A 17,877-nucleotide genomic window follows, 5' to 3' on the forward strand; every position below is an offset into this window, starting at 1 on the left:
TAAAAGTTATGACAAGTTTTGTAATAATAGGTATTTGTATGGTCAGCACAGTAACCAGACCAGGCAGTGTGATATAGTCATTGCGCAAATTCGCCTTGGCTATAGACACATCTGGCAGGTTAGTGAGGCTGAGCCACTACCAGAAGACTCAGATTGTAAACTCTGTGATAAACCTTTAATGCATTCACTAGAACACTATATTGTTGAATGTGAAACCGTAAAGGACTTTAGACCTCCTGGCCTCTTGTACCACCAACTGTGTAACTATTTTATTGACTCAGGTGTTCTGGACGACATCCTAACAATTTACCCGAAATTTGCTTGTCCATTTTAAAGAATGAAGAACAATTTTTATTTATATTACTTCTAAGCTGTATCACTTATGAACCCATCCCTGCCCTTGTGTGGCAGTGCACAGTAGAAAGTTGTTTTCACATATCCATACATTAAAACATTCATTGTAACCATGATATATATGTGCTTCCGCCTATTGTCTTATGTATGACCCTCTGTCCTGCGTGACAGTGAATACCAGTATTATCCTCACTTTAATAAGACAATCGAAATCCTCAGATTAGGCAAAATTGTAATTAATTTTGTCAATAAAGAAGTTAATAATAATAATAAGAGCGCGGGCAAATCCTACCCAGGTATTCCAGGGATTAACGTCCGGGGTTGACCAATCTTTTGAAAACAGTGGATTGTGTTGGTGGGCTGCCTCGAACCAAGAGAGGGAGCAATTGCTTGTTTAGTACTGTGTGCGTCAACACGACTCACCAAAGTGGTGAGCCATATTGTTTTGATATATTGAACACAAAGGTATTGGTACGCACTCTCACGTCAAGAGTGATCCTGTATTTTGTTCTGTGGCGCTTCTCGTGCTTGTAATAATGAGGCTAGTGAAGTCAGAGAGGCAGGTGCCTGCACCTCCAGGTTATACCTTCGCGTCCTCTTGTGAGGTTCCATCTTGCCACAAGTGGGTCGCATCCGGTACCCGTCTGCTAAGCGGAGGAGATTTTGCTCATGCCATCCAGATTAGGGCAAACGCTGTAGCCACGCCGTCTAGAGCAGCTAGGGGTAGACCCGAGGCTTCTGGGGCCAGATTCACGAAAGGACTTACGCAAGCACTTACGAACGTTTACATCTTTCCTCAATCTTTGACGGCTTTGGTTACATTTATTAAACAGTTTACAAGCATGAAAACGTCCCAATTAACTGTTGTTATTGTTATAAACAGCCTGCTGGTGCTTCGGAGGTCATTAACTGTTTAATAATTGTAAACAAAGCCGCCAAAGATTGAGAAAAGATGTACAGGTTCGTAAGTGCTTTCGTGAATCTGGCCCCTGGTCTCTGCGATGCTTGCCAGAAACCATGGACCCTGGGCCACATATCCCAGGCATGCCACAAGACACACGGGGCTCGGGTGAAACGTCATAACTATATCACCCGGTTCGTAGCCGGCCGCCTGTGGCAAAGAGGTTTTGAGGTGGAACGTGAAGTCCGTATACCGGATGGAGGGACCTTCTGTAAGCCTGACATCATAGCTTACAAAGGTGATGAGGCCTTTATATTAGACACCCAGGTCTCTGCTGATAACTTCCCACTCTCCCGTCCACATCAGAGTAAGTGCGACAAGTAGGGCACCCCAGAGATCCTTCAAAAGGTCAGGGAATATACCGGGAAGCACACAGCATCCGCCTCTTCAATAACCCTTAATTTGAGAGGAGGATGGTGCAAGGAGAGTGCGCGTGGTCTACAGGATATGGGACTCACCAAGAGCGACCTTGAGATTTGCTCTGTGAAAGCCCTGACCTGGACATATTCCATCTACAGAATATGGTCCAAGACCACATCTAGGGGCAGACCACCTTAGTCCCAGGATCACTGTGCACAGGGTGCATAAGGGTTAATATAGTCTCGCTTAGGTGAACCGCAGCCAGGATAGTTGGTAGCCAACTATCTAAGCAGAGTCGTCATCTGGAGTACCACTCCCTCCGGCCGCCGCCGTAAGGCGGCGGCCGGAGGGACCCCCATGCGCATACATGATATCCCTCCCGCTCCGGGGCCTTGTTAGGAGCTCCACTATGAATAGTAATTTTCCATGTATGCCGATGTCAAGTCATCAATCCTGCCGCTTAGGCAGCTTGCTGTTTTGCCTTCAGCTCTAGTTCTTTTTTTATGATATACTGTGCACCTCTCCCTTTGTGTGCCGTGTCCCATTTAAGAAAAAAACAAATACCAAAGAATTTTCCATTTTGTGTATGTTATTTTCATGTTATTAGTATTGTGTGTTATTAGTATCATCTTAACTCTTGTGGGTTGTGATGAGATCTGCCATTTATGTGTATTTTAGTTTGTGTTTGATAGGGAATTAGGTATTCTTAGGGGTGCTTTCTCGCCATGCCCTGTGGCTGGGGGGATTGGTGCCCTGAAGCTACATAAACACCCTATACCCCCCCCCCCCCGAAGTGGCAAGGGGAGTTAGGGGACAACAATAGCCACTGGAGGAGTACACTTCCCAAGTCCTCCCTCTACCCAGAGTCACAACGTGTTCTGAATGACCACTGCGACACTATCGATTCGTCTTGGGATATATTGTGCCGAGAAGTGAACTCAGGAAAACGAGACTGGTCCTTCAGTGCCATTACTACTGATCACTCAGTGGTCGACTCACTGATTATCAGCACACAGTATCTTACCTAGCAGCGTGAGATTCGAGGTCTCATCAAGGTGTTGAGTTGAGACATCTAACACGCCCTTGCCGCTCGTGTGCTGAAGGCGGTGAATTGAATATCTACCAAAGAGGATTATTAGCATAGTAGTGAGCTGAGGATACTACAATTTAAGGGAACGAGTGAAGTAAAAGAAGAACTAGCGAGTAAGAAAGATACTTGGATGCGTACACTTGGTGGGCTACTGGAGGAGCAGCGAGGACTGGCAGGCTGTAACCACCAGCAGAACCTTGGACACTTACTGTGTCTGCTGAGGACTTATAATCCCAAGAGCAGTTTATGGGAGCTGTGGAGACCCGAGACACTGGACTGGAGTCAGCAAAGTGTTGTGCATAATGATAGTTCTGCTACTACACACAAGACTCCCATGAGAAGAGTGAACAGAGTTTGAGTCTTAGTTATTTTTTTGTCTTAGTTTGAGGATTTAGAATGCTTGACTCCATTCTTGTAATTACCAAAGTGTAGTTACAGAATGAGAGCTACGCTCATGGTGTCCCGTCTGCCCAGTACTCACAGACATGACGCTTTGAAACTACTGACGGTATTAGCTTCCTCACTTATTCCAACCGTCTACTACTGTGTGTGTGTGTGAGTGAGTGTGAGTGCACTCGCCTAGTTTAGTTGTGCTTGCGGGGGTTGAGCTTTGGCTCTTTGGTCCCGCCTCTCAACCGTCAACAGGTGTACAGATTCCTGAGCCTACTGGGCTCTATCATATCTACATTTGAAACTGTGTATGGAGTCAGCCTCCACCACATCACTGCCTAATGCATTCCATCTGTTAACTACTCTGATACTGAAAAAATACTTACTAATATCTCTGGGGTTCATTTGGGTACTAAGATTCCACCTGTGTTACCCTGTTCACGTTCCAGCCGTGCTAAAAACTTTATCTTTGTCCACCCTGTCAATTCCCCTGAGAATTTTGTAGGTGGTTATCATGTCTCCCCTTACTCTTCTGTCTTCCATGGACGTGAGGATTAGCTCCCTTAGCTTTTTACCTGCGTGCTTACCTGTTCTGCAACAGAACAGTGGTCAGAACACCCTGGGGAACAGAACAGTGGCCAGAACACCCTGGGGAACAGAACAGTGGCCAGAACACCCTGGGGAACAGAACAGTGGTCAGAACACCCTGGGGAACAGAACAGTGACCATAACACCCTGGGGAACAGAACAGTGGCCAGAACACCCTGGGGAAGAGAACAGTTGTCATAACACCCTGGGGAACAGAACAGTGGCCAGAACACCCTGGGGGAACAGAACAGAACAGTGGTCAGAACACCCTGGGGAACAGAACAGTGACCATAACACCCTGGGGAACAGAACAGTGGCCAGAACACCCTGGGGAACAGAACAGTGGCCAGAACACCCTGGGGGAACAGAACAGAGCAGTGGTCAGAACACCCTGGGGAACAGAACAGTGGCCAGAACACCCTGGGGAACAGAACAGTTGCCATAACACCCTGGGGAACAGAACAGTTGCAATAACACCCTGGGGAACAGAACAGTTGCCATAACACCCTGGGGAACAGAACAGTTGCAATAACACCCTGGGGAACAGAACAGTTGCCATAACACCCTGGGGAACAGAACAGTTGCAATAACACCCTCGGGAACAGAACAGTTGCCATAACACCCTGGGGAACAGAACAGTGACCATAACACCCTGGGGAACAGAACAGTGGTCAGAACACCCTGGGGGGAACAGAACAGTGGTCAGAACACCCTGGGGGAAACAGAACAGTGGTCAGAACACCCTGGGGGAAACAGAACAGTGGTCAGAACACCCTGGGGAACAGAACAGTGGTCAGAACACCCTGGGGAACAGAACAGTGGTCAGAACACCCTGGGGGGAACAGAACAGTGGTCAGAACACCCTGGGGGAAACAGAACAGTGGTCAGAACACCCTGGGGGAAACAGAACAGTGGTCAGAACACCCTGGGGAACAGAACAGTGGTCAGAACACCCTGGGGGAAACAGAACAGTGGTCAGAACACCCTGGGGAACAGAACAGTGGTCAGAACACCCTGGGGGAAACAGAACAGTGGTCAGAACACCCTGGGGAACAGAACAGTGGTCAGAACACCCTGGGGGGAACAGAACAGTGGTCAGAACACCCTGGGGGAAACAGAACAGTGGTCAGAACACCCTGGGGGAAACAGAACAGTGGTCAGAACACCCTGGGGAACAGAACAGTGGTCAGAATACCCTGGGGAACAGAACAGTGGTCAGAACACCCTGGGGGGAACAGAACAGTGGTCAGAACACCCTGGAGAACAGAACAGTGACCATAACACCCTGGGGAACAGAACAGTGGTCAGAACACCCTTGGGGGAACAGAACAGTGGTCAGAACACCCTGGGGGAAACAGAACAGTGGTCAGAACACCCTGGGGAACAGAACAGTGGTCAGAACACCCTGGGGGAACAGAACAGTGGTCAGAACACCCTGGGGAACAGAACAGTGGTCAGAACACCCTGGGGAACAGAACAGTGGCCAGAACACCCTGAGGAACAGAACAGTGGTCAGAACACCCTGGGGAACAGAACAGTGCCCATAAGTTTGAGAACCATCTGAACAACCTACAACAGCAACACACTGTTACCCAAGGCGAAACAGACCAACATAGAACAGTGACCATACCAAACAACATTTGGAAACAGACCAACATATAAGCATTGTATGTACTAGCTCTATCTATAAATCCATCAACTTTTGTATCTTACCTTGTATGTATGTACCTTACCTGAATAAAGATTTATTATTATTATTATTATTATTATTATTATTATTATTATTATTATTATTATTATTATTATTATAAGCTTTACCTCGCCTCCTGTCCGTTGTCAACAAGCAGTGTCTCTGTTTCTGCTAGATCTGATCAATCACTTACACGTGACATGCTGTCTTAAAGCATTTTCCCGTTTGTGTTTCCGTGTTTACATCTTCCCCGCGTCTCGGCGTCTATATAACCATGTTTCAGATGTATTTAAGGTACCATGTGAATGTTAAGGTTGACGATGCATTATGTAAATATTGGAGTTTCAGAGCTGTGCGCTTTGAGCTGTTTCAAGTATCGAGATATCATGTTAGTGATATTTATGGGGTGCAGTCGGCGAGTCGTTATCGTGTTATCAGTTTCAGGAATCTAGTTCAAGTGTTTTGTAGTGTTTGAGATTCAATTTAAGCTTGTTTCCAGAGTAGTGTCCCCGTTGAGCAGTGGCCATTGGTCCGGATTCCCGCAGAGGTGGTGATGGGTCTAAGCTGCTTCCACCCACCAACAGAAGAGCAGAGACGACACACAACTTGGGTCATGTGAAAATAAAAGGCGCACTATAGGTACAAAATGTTAGGAGGCGAGGCATGAAGGACTAACACCCCCCCCCCTCCCCCTTCTCCGTAATCAATAACAGGCAACCAGTGCTACTAGGTAGGCACATTCCATATGGCTATATAGGATAGTCTCATAAACGCTATACAGTATATTATGATCCTATACCATATGCAATTAAAGATTACTCCATATCTTTATCTATAAATTAGAATGTCCAGAGTAGGAAGCTTGGCGCTAGCCTCATCCATCTTTCCAAAATGACACATAGGGGGTATGTGAGTGTCATAAGCCAGCCGGGATCGGCCCTAGTTTAAGAAATATCGACATCTATAACGGCTTCCTGTGATTTTCAGGGTCTGAAATCGGGGATGTGTTTTCTGTGAACTTTTAGCACTATTTCTGTGCTTCGTAATATTAAACTATTGACGTACAGCCTATTCGTTCTCGTGACATTGCTTTCACACAAGTCCTGACAAAAATAAAGGTTATTCCCCAAAACGGCCACCAGAGGAATACGCTGCCATGTTTCATTAGAATGATTTGTGTTCTAAACTGGCAAGTGTTGCATACAAAGAACCGATTTAGTTTTTGGAAACGAAATGTCAGTCAACAAAACATATTAAAAGGTCAAAGTCCTAACTAGCAGCCCAGTACTGAGGACACAGTATAAAATATCATGAAGTGTAAGAATGAGACCTTCCGAGCCATCTGGTACTGCTCTGGTATTTACACAAAGCCAAAGACATGATCACCACATACAAAATTCTCAGGGGAATTGACACGGTGGACAAGGATGGATTATTTAACACGGGTGGCACACGCACAAGGGGACAGGGGGTGGAAGCTGAGTACCCAAATGAGCCACAGAGACATTAAAACTTACTTTTTCAGTGTCAGAGTAGTTAGTAAATGGAATGCACTAGGATGTGATGCGGTGGGGGCTGACTTCATACACAGTTTCAAATGTAGATATGACAGAGCCCAGTAGGCTCAGGAATCTGTACACCAGTTGATTGACACTTGAGAGGCGGGACCACTTGACAATAGACTTGAGAAGAATAAACTCAGCCTGCATGATAGACAACCAGTCTACCATCCAGGAAGAGAGTAGTCTACAAAATCAGTTCAGTCACCAGCAAATTAAGGTTTTGGTTTGATGTCTGTGGACGGCGCTGGAAGGAATACAAAGGCACTTACTGTATCCAGGAACTGGACCTCAGTGCTTTTGTACAAAGTACATGCAAAAGCCCTCAAACAGCAGCAGACAATGGAGGCCATTCAAGGTGTGTAGTGGATAAAAAAAATCAAAATCTATTTGTAAACATATATACAGTATTGTCATCAATTATTTGATATACTAATTGAAGACCCCTAACCTAATTAAGACCTGCCTGTATACAAAATACTAATTATAATTTATATATGAGAACTAGTTGCCTGAGGACGGGTTGATCTCAGAGACTCTGAGATCACAAAATATTTTAGGACAGCAATATCTGAGTGGATCACTTAAACGTGCAAGATTTCATTCGAGTGTCTGTCTGTTGAACACATGTTATCATGGTCTTTTAACATACACAGCAACCAGCGCATAAAATTATCAGCCTTTGATACAACATAATGAATGAACGTACTAGAGAGAAGCAACACGTCACGCTGCCTGAACAATGTACTAGATCTGTCCAAGATCAGATATTATGTACCTCGCCCTGCCCTGGTGACGCTCTATTACTCCCTCATCTATCCATATCTCAACTATGGTATTTGTGCTTGGGGTTCTACTACCCAAAATCATTTACGTCCTCTAATTACTCAACACAAAGCTGCTATTAGGACAATATCTAACTCTGGCCCCCAGACATCACTCGGTACCTCTACTCAAATCTCTGAATATGTTAGATATTAAGTCACTGCACATTCTCTCATGTGTATTATACATATATAAAACATTGAACTGGAATGCCAATCCTGACCTCAAACGCTTCATTGAAGGTTGTAACAGAACCCATGAGCACCACACCAGAAACAAATGCAGTTTTGATATTCCAAGAGTACGACTTAATCAAACTAGAAATGCTCTACAAATCAAGGGACCCAGAATGTGGAATGACCTTCCCAATCATGTTAAAGACTGTACCTTTCTCAACCAGTTTTAAGATAAAAACTAAGCACTACCTAATAAATTCCCTGTAACCTACGTTACCCCTCTGTTGTCAACCAATGTCTGTTTTTTTAAACAATGCTGTTTGTCGACCTAATTGTATTTGTGCTGCTTTTTCTGCCATGTCCCCCCCCCCCTTTTTTATTTTCATTTTTATTTGTTCTCAACACATTTTATACTTTAATATCAATTAGTATTAAGTTTTAGTCTTTAATGTTTTTCCTGCCCCGAAGCGCTTTGCGTAATAGTGGCTTTAGGCATTGTATGTACTAGCTCTACCTATAAATCTATCAATTTTTGTATAACCTCTTGTATGTATGTACCTTACCTGACTAAACATTTATTTATTATTTTATTTAGAGAGAAGCAACACGTCACGCTGCCTGAACAATGTACCAGAGAGAAGCAACACATCACGCTGCCTGAACAATGTACCAGAGAGAAGCAACACGTCACGCTGCCTGAACAATGTACCAGAGAGAAGCAACACGTCACGCTGCCTGAACAATGTACCAGAGAGAAGCAACACGTCACGCTGCCTGAACAATGTACTAGAGAGAAGCAACACATCACGCTGCCTGAACAATGTACCAGAGAGAAGCAACACGTCACGCTGCCTGAACAATGTACCAGAGAGAAGCAACACTCACGTCAGTGTGGTAGATCAGAGGGAAGGGCAGCAGGAGGATGGGGACCAGGAGCACCACCAGGGACTTCCAATATGGCGACACGTGACGCCTCCAGAACTCGCCCATCGTCATCTCTGTCGAGGAAACATAACACTGTCAACATGCATCAACATTAATTCGTGTTGTCGGGGGCAGGAAGCCTGTGTGTGTATATGTACTTTAGGCTTATATCGAGGTCTCCCTCCCCCCCTCCCCCCAACAACAGTTGCTTAACTTCCAGTCACCTATTTACTGATATGTGAACAGCCGCATTAGGTGAAAGGGAAAGGTGTTGAACCATTTCTAGTCCAACCCTTTCAGTGCCGCCAGGATTCGAACCCAGAATTTTCGTTTGTGAGTCGAGAACGACCCCGACTCTACAACCGGGAGGACCCTGTACCTAGTTTTTTAGTTTAATTCATTTATTATGCACCCCATACCCATCTTGTGGGGCCTACAAACATTAGTCAGGTGTAGTGGGCATGGCGTATTGGGCACTGATGTTATCGTTAACATCTTCGCGTTCCGGTCTTGGTCTCACTCTCGTGGTGGGTAGAGTGCTCTCACTCTCGTGGTGGGTAGAGAGCTCTCACTCTCGTGGTGGGTAGAGTGCTCTCACTCTCGTGGTGGGTAGAGTGCTCTCACTCTCGTGGTGGGTAGAGAGCTCTCACTCTCGTGGTGGGTAGAGTGCTCTCACTCTCGTGGTGGGTAGAGTGCTCTCACTCTCGTGGTGGGTAGAGTGCTCTCACTCTCGTGGTGGGTAGAGTGCTCTCACTCTCGTGGTGGGTAGAGTGCTCTCACTCTCGTGGTGGGTAGAGTGCTCTCACTCTCGTGGTGGGTAGAGTGCTCTCACTCTCGTGGTGGGTAGAGTGCTCTCACTCTCGTGGTGGGTAGAGTTCTCTCACTCTCGTGGTGGGTAGAGTGCTCTCACTCTCGTGGTGGGTAGAGTGCTCTCACTCTCGTGGTGGGTAGAGTGCTCTCACTCTCGTGGTGGGTAGAGTGAAATTCCGTTATTTAAGTATTTATGGTAGGTTGTTCGACTTTTATATGACGGGCATCAAGATTAAAAATTCTTGAAGCTCAGTCAGCTGTCAGTCAGCAAATCAAAGTTGACCTTTGATTTGCATCATTAGCCTACTGAGAACAATTCTCTCAAGGCAACCCGTCCTCCTAATAGCACGTCGCATTTTGACGTATACTTTACCTAAGGCCAAAATTTGTCGTACTAGAAAATGGTAGCGGCTCGCGGAATTGACATATTGTCCCGTTTCTATCATGTGCCTCTGTAACCCTTTCCACTACCGCCCACAAGATGGGTATGGGGTGCATAATAAATGATCTTTCTGTTTGTGGATCCTCTGGTAGGTTAGGTTAGGGCACTTTAGTAAAACAGTTTTTTGACGTGAACGCTCACAAGAACAGGCAGACCAAGGACTTTGCACCTGCAAGAAGTTGAAGGTATCGGCATAAATTTGTTTGAGTTTGGCCTTGGTATATGGATTATAAGAACATAAGAACAAAGGTAACTGCAGAAGGCCTATTGGCCCATACGAGGCAGCTCCTATTCTATAACCACCCAATCCCACTCATATACTTGTCCAACCCGTGCTTGAAACAATCGAGGGACCCCACCTCCACAATGTTACGCGGCAATTGGTTCCACAAATCAACAACCCTGTTACTGAACCAGTATTTACCCAAGTCTTTCCTAAATCTAAACTTATCCAATTTATATCCATTGTTTCGTGTTCTGTCCTGTGTTGATACTTTTAATACCCTATTAATATCCCCCCGGTTATGTCCATTCATCCACTTGTAAACCTCTATCATGTCACCCCTAATTATGAGGCTCTGCGTCCAATGATCTGTTGTTGCTTAAGAGTCGCTACTTGGAACAAAATGTTCCAAGTAGCACGGGCTCTGGCGAGCCCGTAGTGGATTGGTAAGGACTCCTCGGCGTAGACTTTGTACAATTCCAGCAGCGGACTGGAATGTATTTCGGCAAGAAGCCTCAGGGGACTGTATGTTATGCCATCGTCTCCAGAAGTTGTTCTGTCCTTCTTGAGTGCAGTTTCAAGCTCAAAACTTTAGATATCATAAACATCATCTGGACCCATTTCACTACAGGCAATCTCAATATTAAAACGCTGCCATGGTGGTGTGTCCCCTCACAGGATGAGTGCAGCTGCCTAATAAACTTGCCCCTCGGGACAAAACTAAACTTATTACCATTAGTACTAGCAAAATGATAATGATGCATATTTTTGGGCAGATTCGATATGCTAGCAGTGATTCCTTACTGTTTTTAGCAGTATATGTCTACATAAGCTGTTGGGGAGCTTTAAGAAAGTTGAGGGGATATTAGGTTTGGATATAATTTTGGCCAACATTTGAGCCGAGGATGTTGCATGATTGATGCCATTTAAAAATGGTTTCTAGTATTGACTACGTATATATATGCTCTTTCAGTTTCCTGAAACCGCGGTTAGTTTGAAAAAATGCATTGAGGGACTCTGTTGTTACGTGAGCTCTATAATGCTTGGCAACATGTAGCACATAATCATTGATGGAGTCCAGGCGCGGGTCACACAACCACTCTGTCCTCCATTTTTAGTTTCTTGGTCACTTAGGTTTCACCCATGTTACAAAGTAGTGAATTACTTCATTAACAAGGACCTTGTTAATGTATTGTTATATTGTTAATTACTTCATTAACAGTATACAGCACTGACATTGGTAAATGTATGACTGATGTCAATCGTATATTTTGCGCTTGAAGTGTATATGTAGATTGTCAGGGATGTTTACTGTTGTCCTTTCATAATGTGATTTAACATATTTCAATGTGTATGTGCTAAGTATGGCATGATGATCGTTAATTAATTCTTGCACTAATGATCCGTGGACATGGTTTAAGAGACCATGACCAATTACATAATCATGCCTTCCACCTGAAAGATGGGTTTAGATAAAGGGAATTATTAAGGGGAAAGCGACAAGTCATTACGACTATATAGCACTTGAAAGGGATCAGGATAAGGATTTGGGATGGGACGGAGGGAAGAAATGGTGCCCAATCACTTGGACGGTCGTGGATTGAACGCTGTAATTAGGGAAAAGGTATGAGTGACGTCATTAGTACTAATGAGAGTTTTGCTTCTCATTTAGCTAATGAGTTTGGAGCGAGTATATTGATTGATTATACTCGCTACAGTTGTTTGGTGAGGACATGACAGTGTGAGTTGTAGAGGCTTAGTTTTGTAGTGGAAGATGCTACTTAACTTATATACTTTGTATTATTAAATTCCCAGTTGATATTGTGGAGTGCATTTATGAGGTTGCTTATTGTGGCTTTGCTGTGCAGTCTGAAGGTTAATTTCTTGGTATCCGATGGTGTTATGTCCATGTTTGCTATGAGGAAAGTAGGATAGTAGTCTGTTGTTCTGTCAGTGATTGTACCACAAATATTTGTCACCATTCTGAAAATAGAAAATTTACCTGATCAGGAAGTCCGACGGATCTGTGGTGAGCCAATTATTCAGTAATTGGCTATAGTAACTATATATTTCTGGTCACTGGTGAAACCATAGTAACACCAGCCCGAGAACGGCTGCATCACCCACCCACACTCTTCCCCAAGACTGCTGATACACCTCTCAGCCGGCTGATATATATACATATATATATATTTAAGTATATCTAAGATCGTTCTTATCAACGTTGATTTCTTTCAAAAATGTTCATCTCAATACGACTCACGTCTAATGATACAATCACTTTTATACAGTAGCAAATACAACTCTGGTTGGTAGGAGGCTACGGCGAGTACTAAGAAATAATAGTTTACGTCCAGACACTTACATAAACGCTGTCACAAGTCTTGTATCTTATCAAGATTCGACAGATTGAGATCTATTTCTAGTTTTTAGGTCAACAGAGTATTGCTTCAGAAGTACCTGAACCAGTATAGCCTTTTTAATACAGCCCGTCCTCATTACGGCTAAATGGTCATTTATCCGGCAGAAAACACTTTACACATAACTTCAACTGGTCCTCCGACTAGGCTCGTTAAAGCAGCGACCTCCACCCCCCCCCCCCCCAAGACCCATTCAATTTTTTATGTATTATGCATTAAAAATAAGTTTTTTATGTGTAATAATACATATTCGAGTTCTTTGTGTAGTGAGACATAGGGTAGGTAGGTTAGGTGTTTAGGTTCTGTTGGCAATTTGTATTTACAGTACATGGGTGAAGCATGTACAGTATACACAGAGTTGCGATTCAAACAGAGGACATCAACGAAGCACTGTTCAAGAATCCCCCCCCCCCCCTCCCATGTGCCTCTACTTTTCCAACCCGTCCTTGACTTAAGTCCATTACATCCAGTGGTCGACCACAGACGCATACATAAATTTTTACATGCTGTTCATTCAAAATGGGAATTTTCTCAAATATAAATTAATATTATAATACATTAGCATATCGTGCATATATAGGCATAGGTTAGGTTAGGTGTTTAGGTTCTGTTGGCAATTATTTGTATTTGTAGTCCCCCCTCCCCGCTTAGCTCGTTGTCGCCGTGAGGGGGGCTTAGTGAGCGGCTGCCGGAGTGTGATGCTCCTTGGGACAGTCTTCTGTCCTTTTCTAGCCTTGTGCTCCTGCTGCCGTCCCTTCCAATTGTGCTGAGCACCTTTTCCTTTTCCTTCTGTTTCGTTTTTCTCCCCCCTCTTCTCCTATCTGCTTGCCGTTTCCTGCCGACCTTTTGCTTGTTTTGGTTATTCCTTTGGACTTTTTTTTTTTTTCTATTCCTTTTTTTTTTTTTTTTTTTTTTTTTTTTTTTTTTTTTTTTTTTTTTTTTTTTTTTTTTTTTTTTTTTGAGATATATACAAGAGTTGTTACATTCTTGTACAGCCACTAGTACGCGTAGCGTTTCGGGCAGGTCCCTGGAATACGATCCCTGCCGCGAAGAATCGTTTTTTCATCCAAGTACACATTTTACTGTTGCGTTAAACAGAGGCTACAGTTAAGGAATTGCGCCCAGTAAATCCTCCCCGGCCAGGATACGAACCCATGACATAGCGCTCGCGGAACGCCAGGCGAGTGTCTTACCACTACACCACGGAGACTGACACCACGGAGACTTCTTCTGTTTTGACGCCCGGGTGCTTGAGGAGGCATACTCTTGCACCCGTAGAACTGTAGTACCCAACGTCTAGATTGATTGATAAAGATTAAGCCACCCAAAAGGTGGCACGGGCATGAATAGCCCGTAAGTGGTGGCCCTTTTGAGCCATTACCAGTATCAATAGATGATACTGGAGATCTGTGGAGGTGCGACTGCACCCTGCGTGACGGGAGATGGCTCCCGTGCTGATCAAGATTGATTGATTGATGAAGATTAAGCCACCCAAAAGGTGGCACGGGCATGAATAGCCCTAAGTGGTGGCCCTTTTAAGCCATTACCAGTATCAAGAGCTAATACTGGAGATCTGTGGAGGTGCGAATGCACCCTGCGTGACGGGAGATGTCTTCCTTGTGAATGTGTTAAGATGAAGATGAAGCCACCGAAAAGGTGGCACGGGCATGAATAGCCCGTAAGTGGTGGCCCTTTTGAGCCATCACCAGTATCAATAGATGATACTGGAGATCTGTGGAGGTGCGACTGCACACTGCGTGACGGGAGATGTCTCCCATGCAACGTCTAGAGCGAGGGGAACCTTTTATTGTCAATCCCCCTTTCGTCACTGAACCCGATCTCGACAGACTGTCGGTTCTTAACACTTTCGCGCTTAGGATTATCCATGAGTCGTCACCGTTTTTTATGCGTCACCGCATAACAGACGACGCCTGTAGTCCATCGAAAAAATATTTGTATAAAATCCATTTATTATCCGATCAACTTGGGAAAAGTATACAAATGTTTGCCATGAAATTTACGTTTTTTCTAATAGCCGAACAGCTTAAAAAAAACGGTGTGGCAGTGAATCATCGTGGTAAAACAATTGTATTATTGACACGACGAGTGTAATCGACGTAGTTTTTATATATGTTGCCGGTCGAACGCATCCTTATGTGACCTTTAATACTTATGTTCTTATAGAACATTCTATTGCGAGCACATTGGTACAAAAATGAAATACATACATCGACAAATAATGTCAGGACAGTGAATTGAATATACACTTTTCAAAGCGAGTTTCGCCGATATGCTGCCGCGGGTAACACTTCGGCCACTTCCCACATTGTTTTGGGTGTGCTACGACATTAAATCTATATTTATATGCATATGTCCGTGTAGAGAATTTTATTGCGATTCCAATGATACCACAATTAGCGATGTAGGACAACTGTAGGCTTCGCAACCATTAAGAGAGTGAAAACATTTTGTTGCTGTTTGGCGCTCTTGGCGAGTGATCTGAATAGTTTTTTATTTGGTGTTGACAGTCCTTATGCTTGGGCGGCATTTTATAGGTATGCTCTTATAGACAATTTCATTGCGAACACAGTGATACCAAATTTAAATACGTGCGCCTTCAATTATTGTCAGGACAGTAAAAAGAGTGTACACTTTTTCGGTCTTTCCGCATAGGCGCGCGAAGTGCCGAAAGCATCTGGGGTATTGTTTTTTTTTGAGCGCCAAGAGCGCGAAAGTGTTAAGGTGGCGTTTGTGGGGCGTATACTTGTTCCGAACATTAATGGAATCTGACCCATATATCAATCAGGTCAACCCATGTGTTGCGTTTCCAAAAGGGTCCCCCATGTTAGAATCGGTGAACGCCCTAGTAATATTGTTGAAAACATCTTAATAACTTATTAAACCAAAGGTCTTTTTATGTCAGAAGAACGGCAGAAACTGGATCTATATATGAAAACTCTTTCAGGACAAAATTTAAAGTAAAACTAAAGATATTTGTAGTTGTATAAAAGTTGCATTTTTCATCGGTCGTAGAGCCGGAAATCCGCAATATTCATTTCAGAACAATGCTTATTTCACGCAGAATCGTTAATAAACGTAAGATTTTTATACGTCTCAAGAAAGATAGAAACATAATCTTCATTTTAAATGCCTTACCATGGACATATTTGTATTTAAAGCGAAGATACGTGTATTTTTCTAATCGGCGAGCTCCGATCCCGCACAGATCGAGCAACGGAGTAACTCTCTCTCAGAACAATGCTTATTTCACGTAAATTCGTTAATAAACGCAAATGTTTTTATATGTGTTGAGAAAGATAGAAATATAAGCTTCATTTTAAATACTTTACCATAGATATATATAAAGCTCAAGTGAAGATACATACGTTTTTATAGTGGCATTCAGTAGCTTATCGGTCATGGAATGCAGAAGCGTACGCACTTGCCAATATAGTATGTAATTAACAAAGATACGCTTATAAAGCCTAAAATATTATATGCCTTCAGAAAGACAGAGATATGCTCGTTATTGTGAGTGCACCAAAGGAAATATATCTTGTTGGAGGACAAAGATATATCAATTCTAAAATAAGTTTCGACTCTCGCTCGGGCGAGAGATAGCGCGACTCTCGCCCCATCTATTGGAGATTCTGTTCACCAAATTTATTTATTTATTTATTTATTTATGCATATACAAGAATGTACATAAGGAATGTGAGGATACAATTATGGTAATTACAGTCTTGTAAAGCCACTAGCACGCGCAGCGTTTCGGGCAGGTCCTTAATCTAAGAAAATTTTAAGGAGGTAAATACTTGCAAAATTTATAGACAAAAAAATGATAACAGATTACATGAAATGAAAAAAAAAAAAAAAAAAAAGATGAGAGAAAATTATAGGTACAGTATATTAAAGCACATAGGTAGCTATGATTGATTGCAATGACAGCTTAAAATGGTAGTTGACAACAAATTGGTAGGCACAATACAGCAGAAACAATATAAGATTGATTGCAATGACAGCTTGAATGGTAGTTGACAAAAATTGGTAGTCACAATACAGCATATGGCTAGCACATAAAAGAAGACAGCAATGAACACAATGATAAGGTTGTTTGATATTACATAAAAATTAGGAGATTGGGTACCACTAGGTACAGAGCAAATGACCCAAAACTACTCAAAGCCTCCTAGCATTACTTAAATAATGAAGAAATATGGTATATTTATTCACTATAATGTTGGTGCTTAATGCAGAACACGAGAAAACATATATTTACTATAAAATAATATACTTCCATTATGAAATAAGTAAATATGTGGCCTCATAGGAAGTCAACGGTCCAGGTGTCAATGTTGTGGAGCGACTTATCCAAGATATATTGTTGTCTGGAAAGTGTTTGTTGGCATATCAACCTTCTGTACACAGTGATCCAGTCGTCGCACTTCTCTCCTTAAATGATCGCAAATTTAGTTTATTATATTAACAAGTAGAATACGTATTTCTAATAATATCTAACATAACTAGCCAGAAAATATTTAAGACTTATTGAAAAATACTCTGTACCTAGTGGTACCCAATCTCCTAATTTTTATGTAATATCAAACAACCTTATCATTGTGTTCATTGCTGTCTTCTTTTATGTGCTAGCCATATGCTGTATTGTGACTACCAATTTTTGTCAACTACCATTCAAGCTGTCATTGCAATCAATCTTATATTGTTTCTGCTGTATTGTGCCTACCAATTTGTTGTCAACTACCATTTTAAGCTGTCATTGCAATCAATCATAGCTACCTATGTGCTTTAATATACTGTACCTATAATTTTCTCTCATCTTTTTTTTTTTTTCATTCCATGTAATCTGTTATCATTTTTTTGTCTATAAATTTTGCAAGTATTTACCTCCTTAAAATTTTCTTAGATTAAGGACCTGCCCGAAACGCTGCGCGTGCTAGTGGCTTTACAAGACTGTAATTACCATAATTGTATCCTCACATTCCTTATGTACATTCTTGTATATGCATAAATAAATAAATAAATAAATAAATAAATACATGTCTGG

At 42.8% G+C, this 17,877-nt stretch overlaps 1 protein-coding gene across 1 annotated transcript in view; it reads right to left on the reverse strand.

Annotated features, from left to right (window-relative positions):
* The window catches only part of LOC123772373 (Na(+)/citrate cotransporter), a 96,655-nt gene extending 83,943 nt beyond the window's left edge, over nt 1-12,712 (reverse strand). Inside the window, 2 exon segments of the mRNA XM_045765459.2 lie at nt 8,879-8,991; nt 12,395-12,712. Coding sequence (XP_045621415.2) covers nt 8,879-8,989 — 111 coding nt within the window. The 5' untranslated portion in view covers nt 8,990-8,991; nt 12,395-12,712.
* Between the last annotated feature and the right edge of the window lie 5,165 nt (nt 12,713-17,877).

The sequence above is a fragment of the Procambarus clarkii genome, chromosome 17 (genome assembly GCF_040958095.1).
Source record: "Procambarus clarkii isolate CNS0578487 chromosome 17, FALCON_Pclarkii_2.0, whole genome shotgun sequence".
In the NCBI taxonomy this organism is placed as follows: domain Eukaryota; kingdom Metazoa; phylum Arthropoda; class Malacostraca; order Decapoda; family Cambaridae; genus Procambarus; species Procambarus clarkii.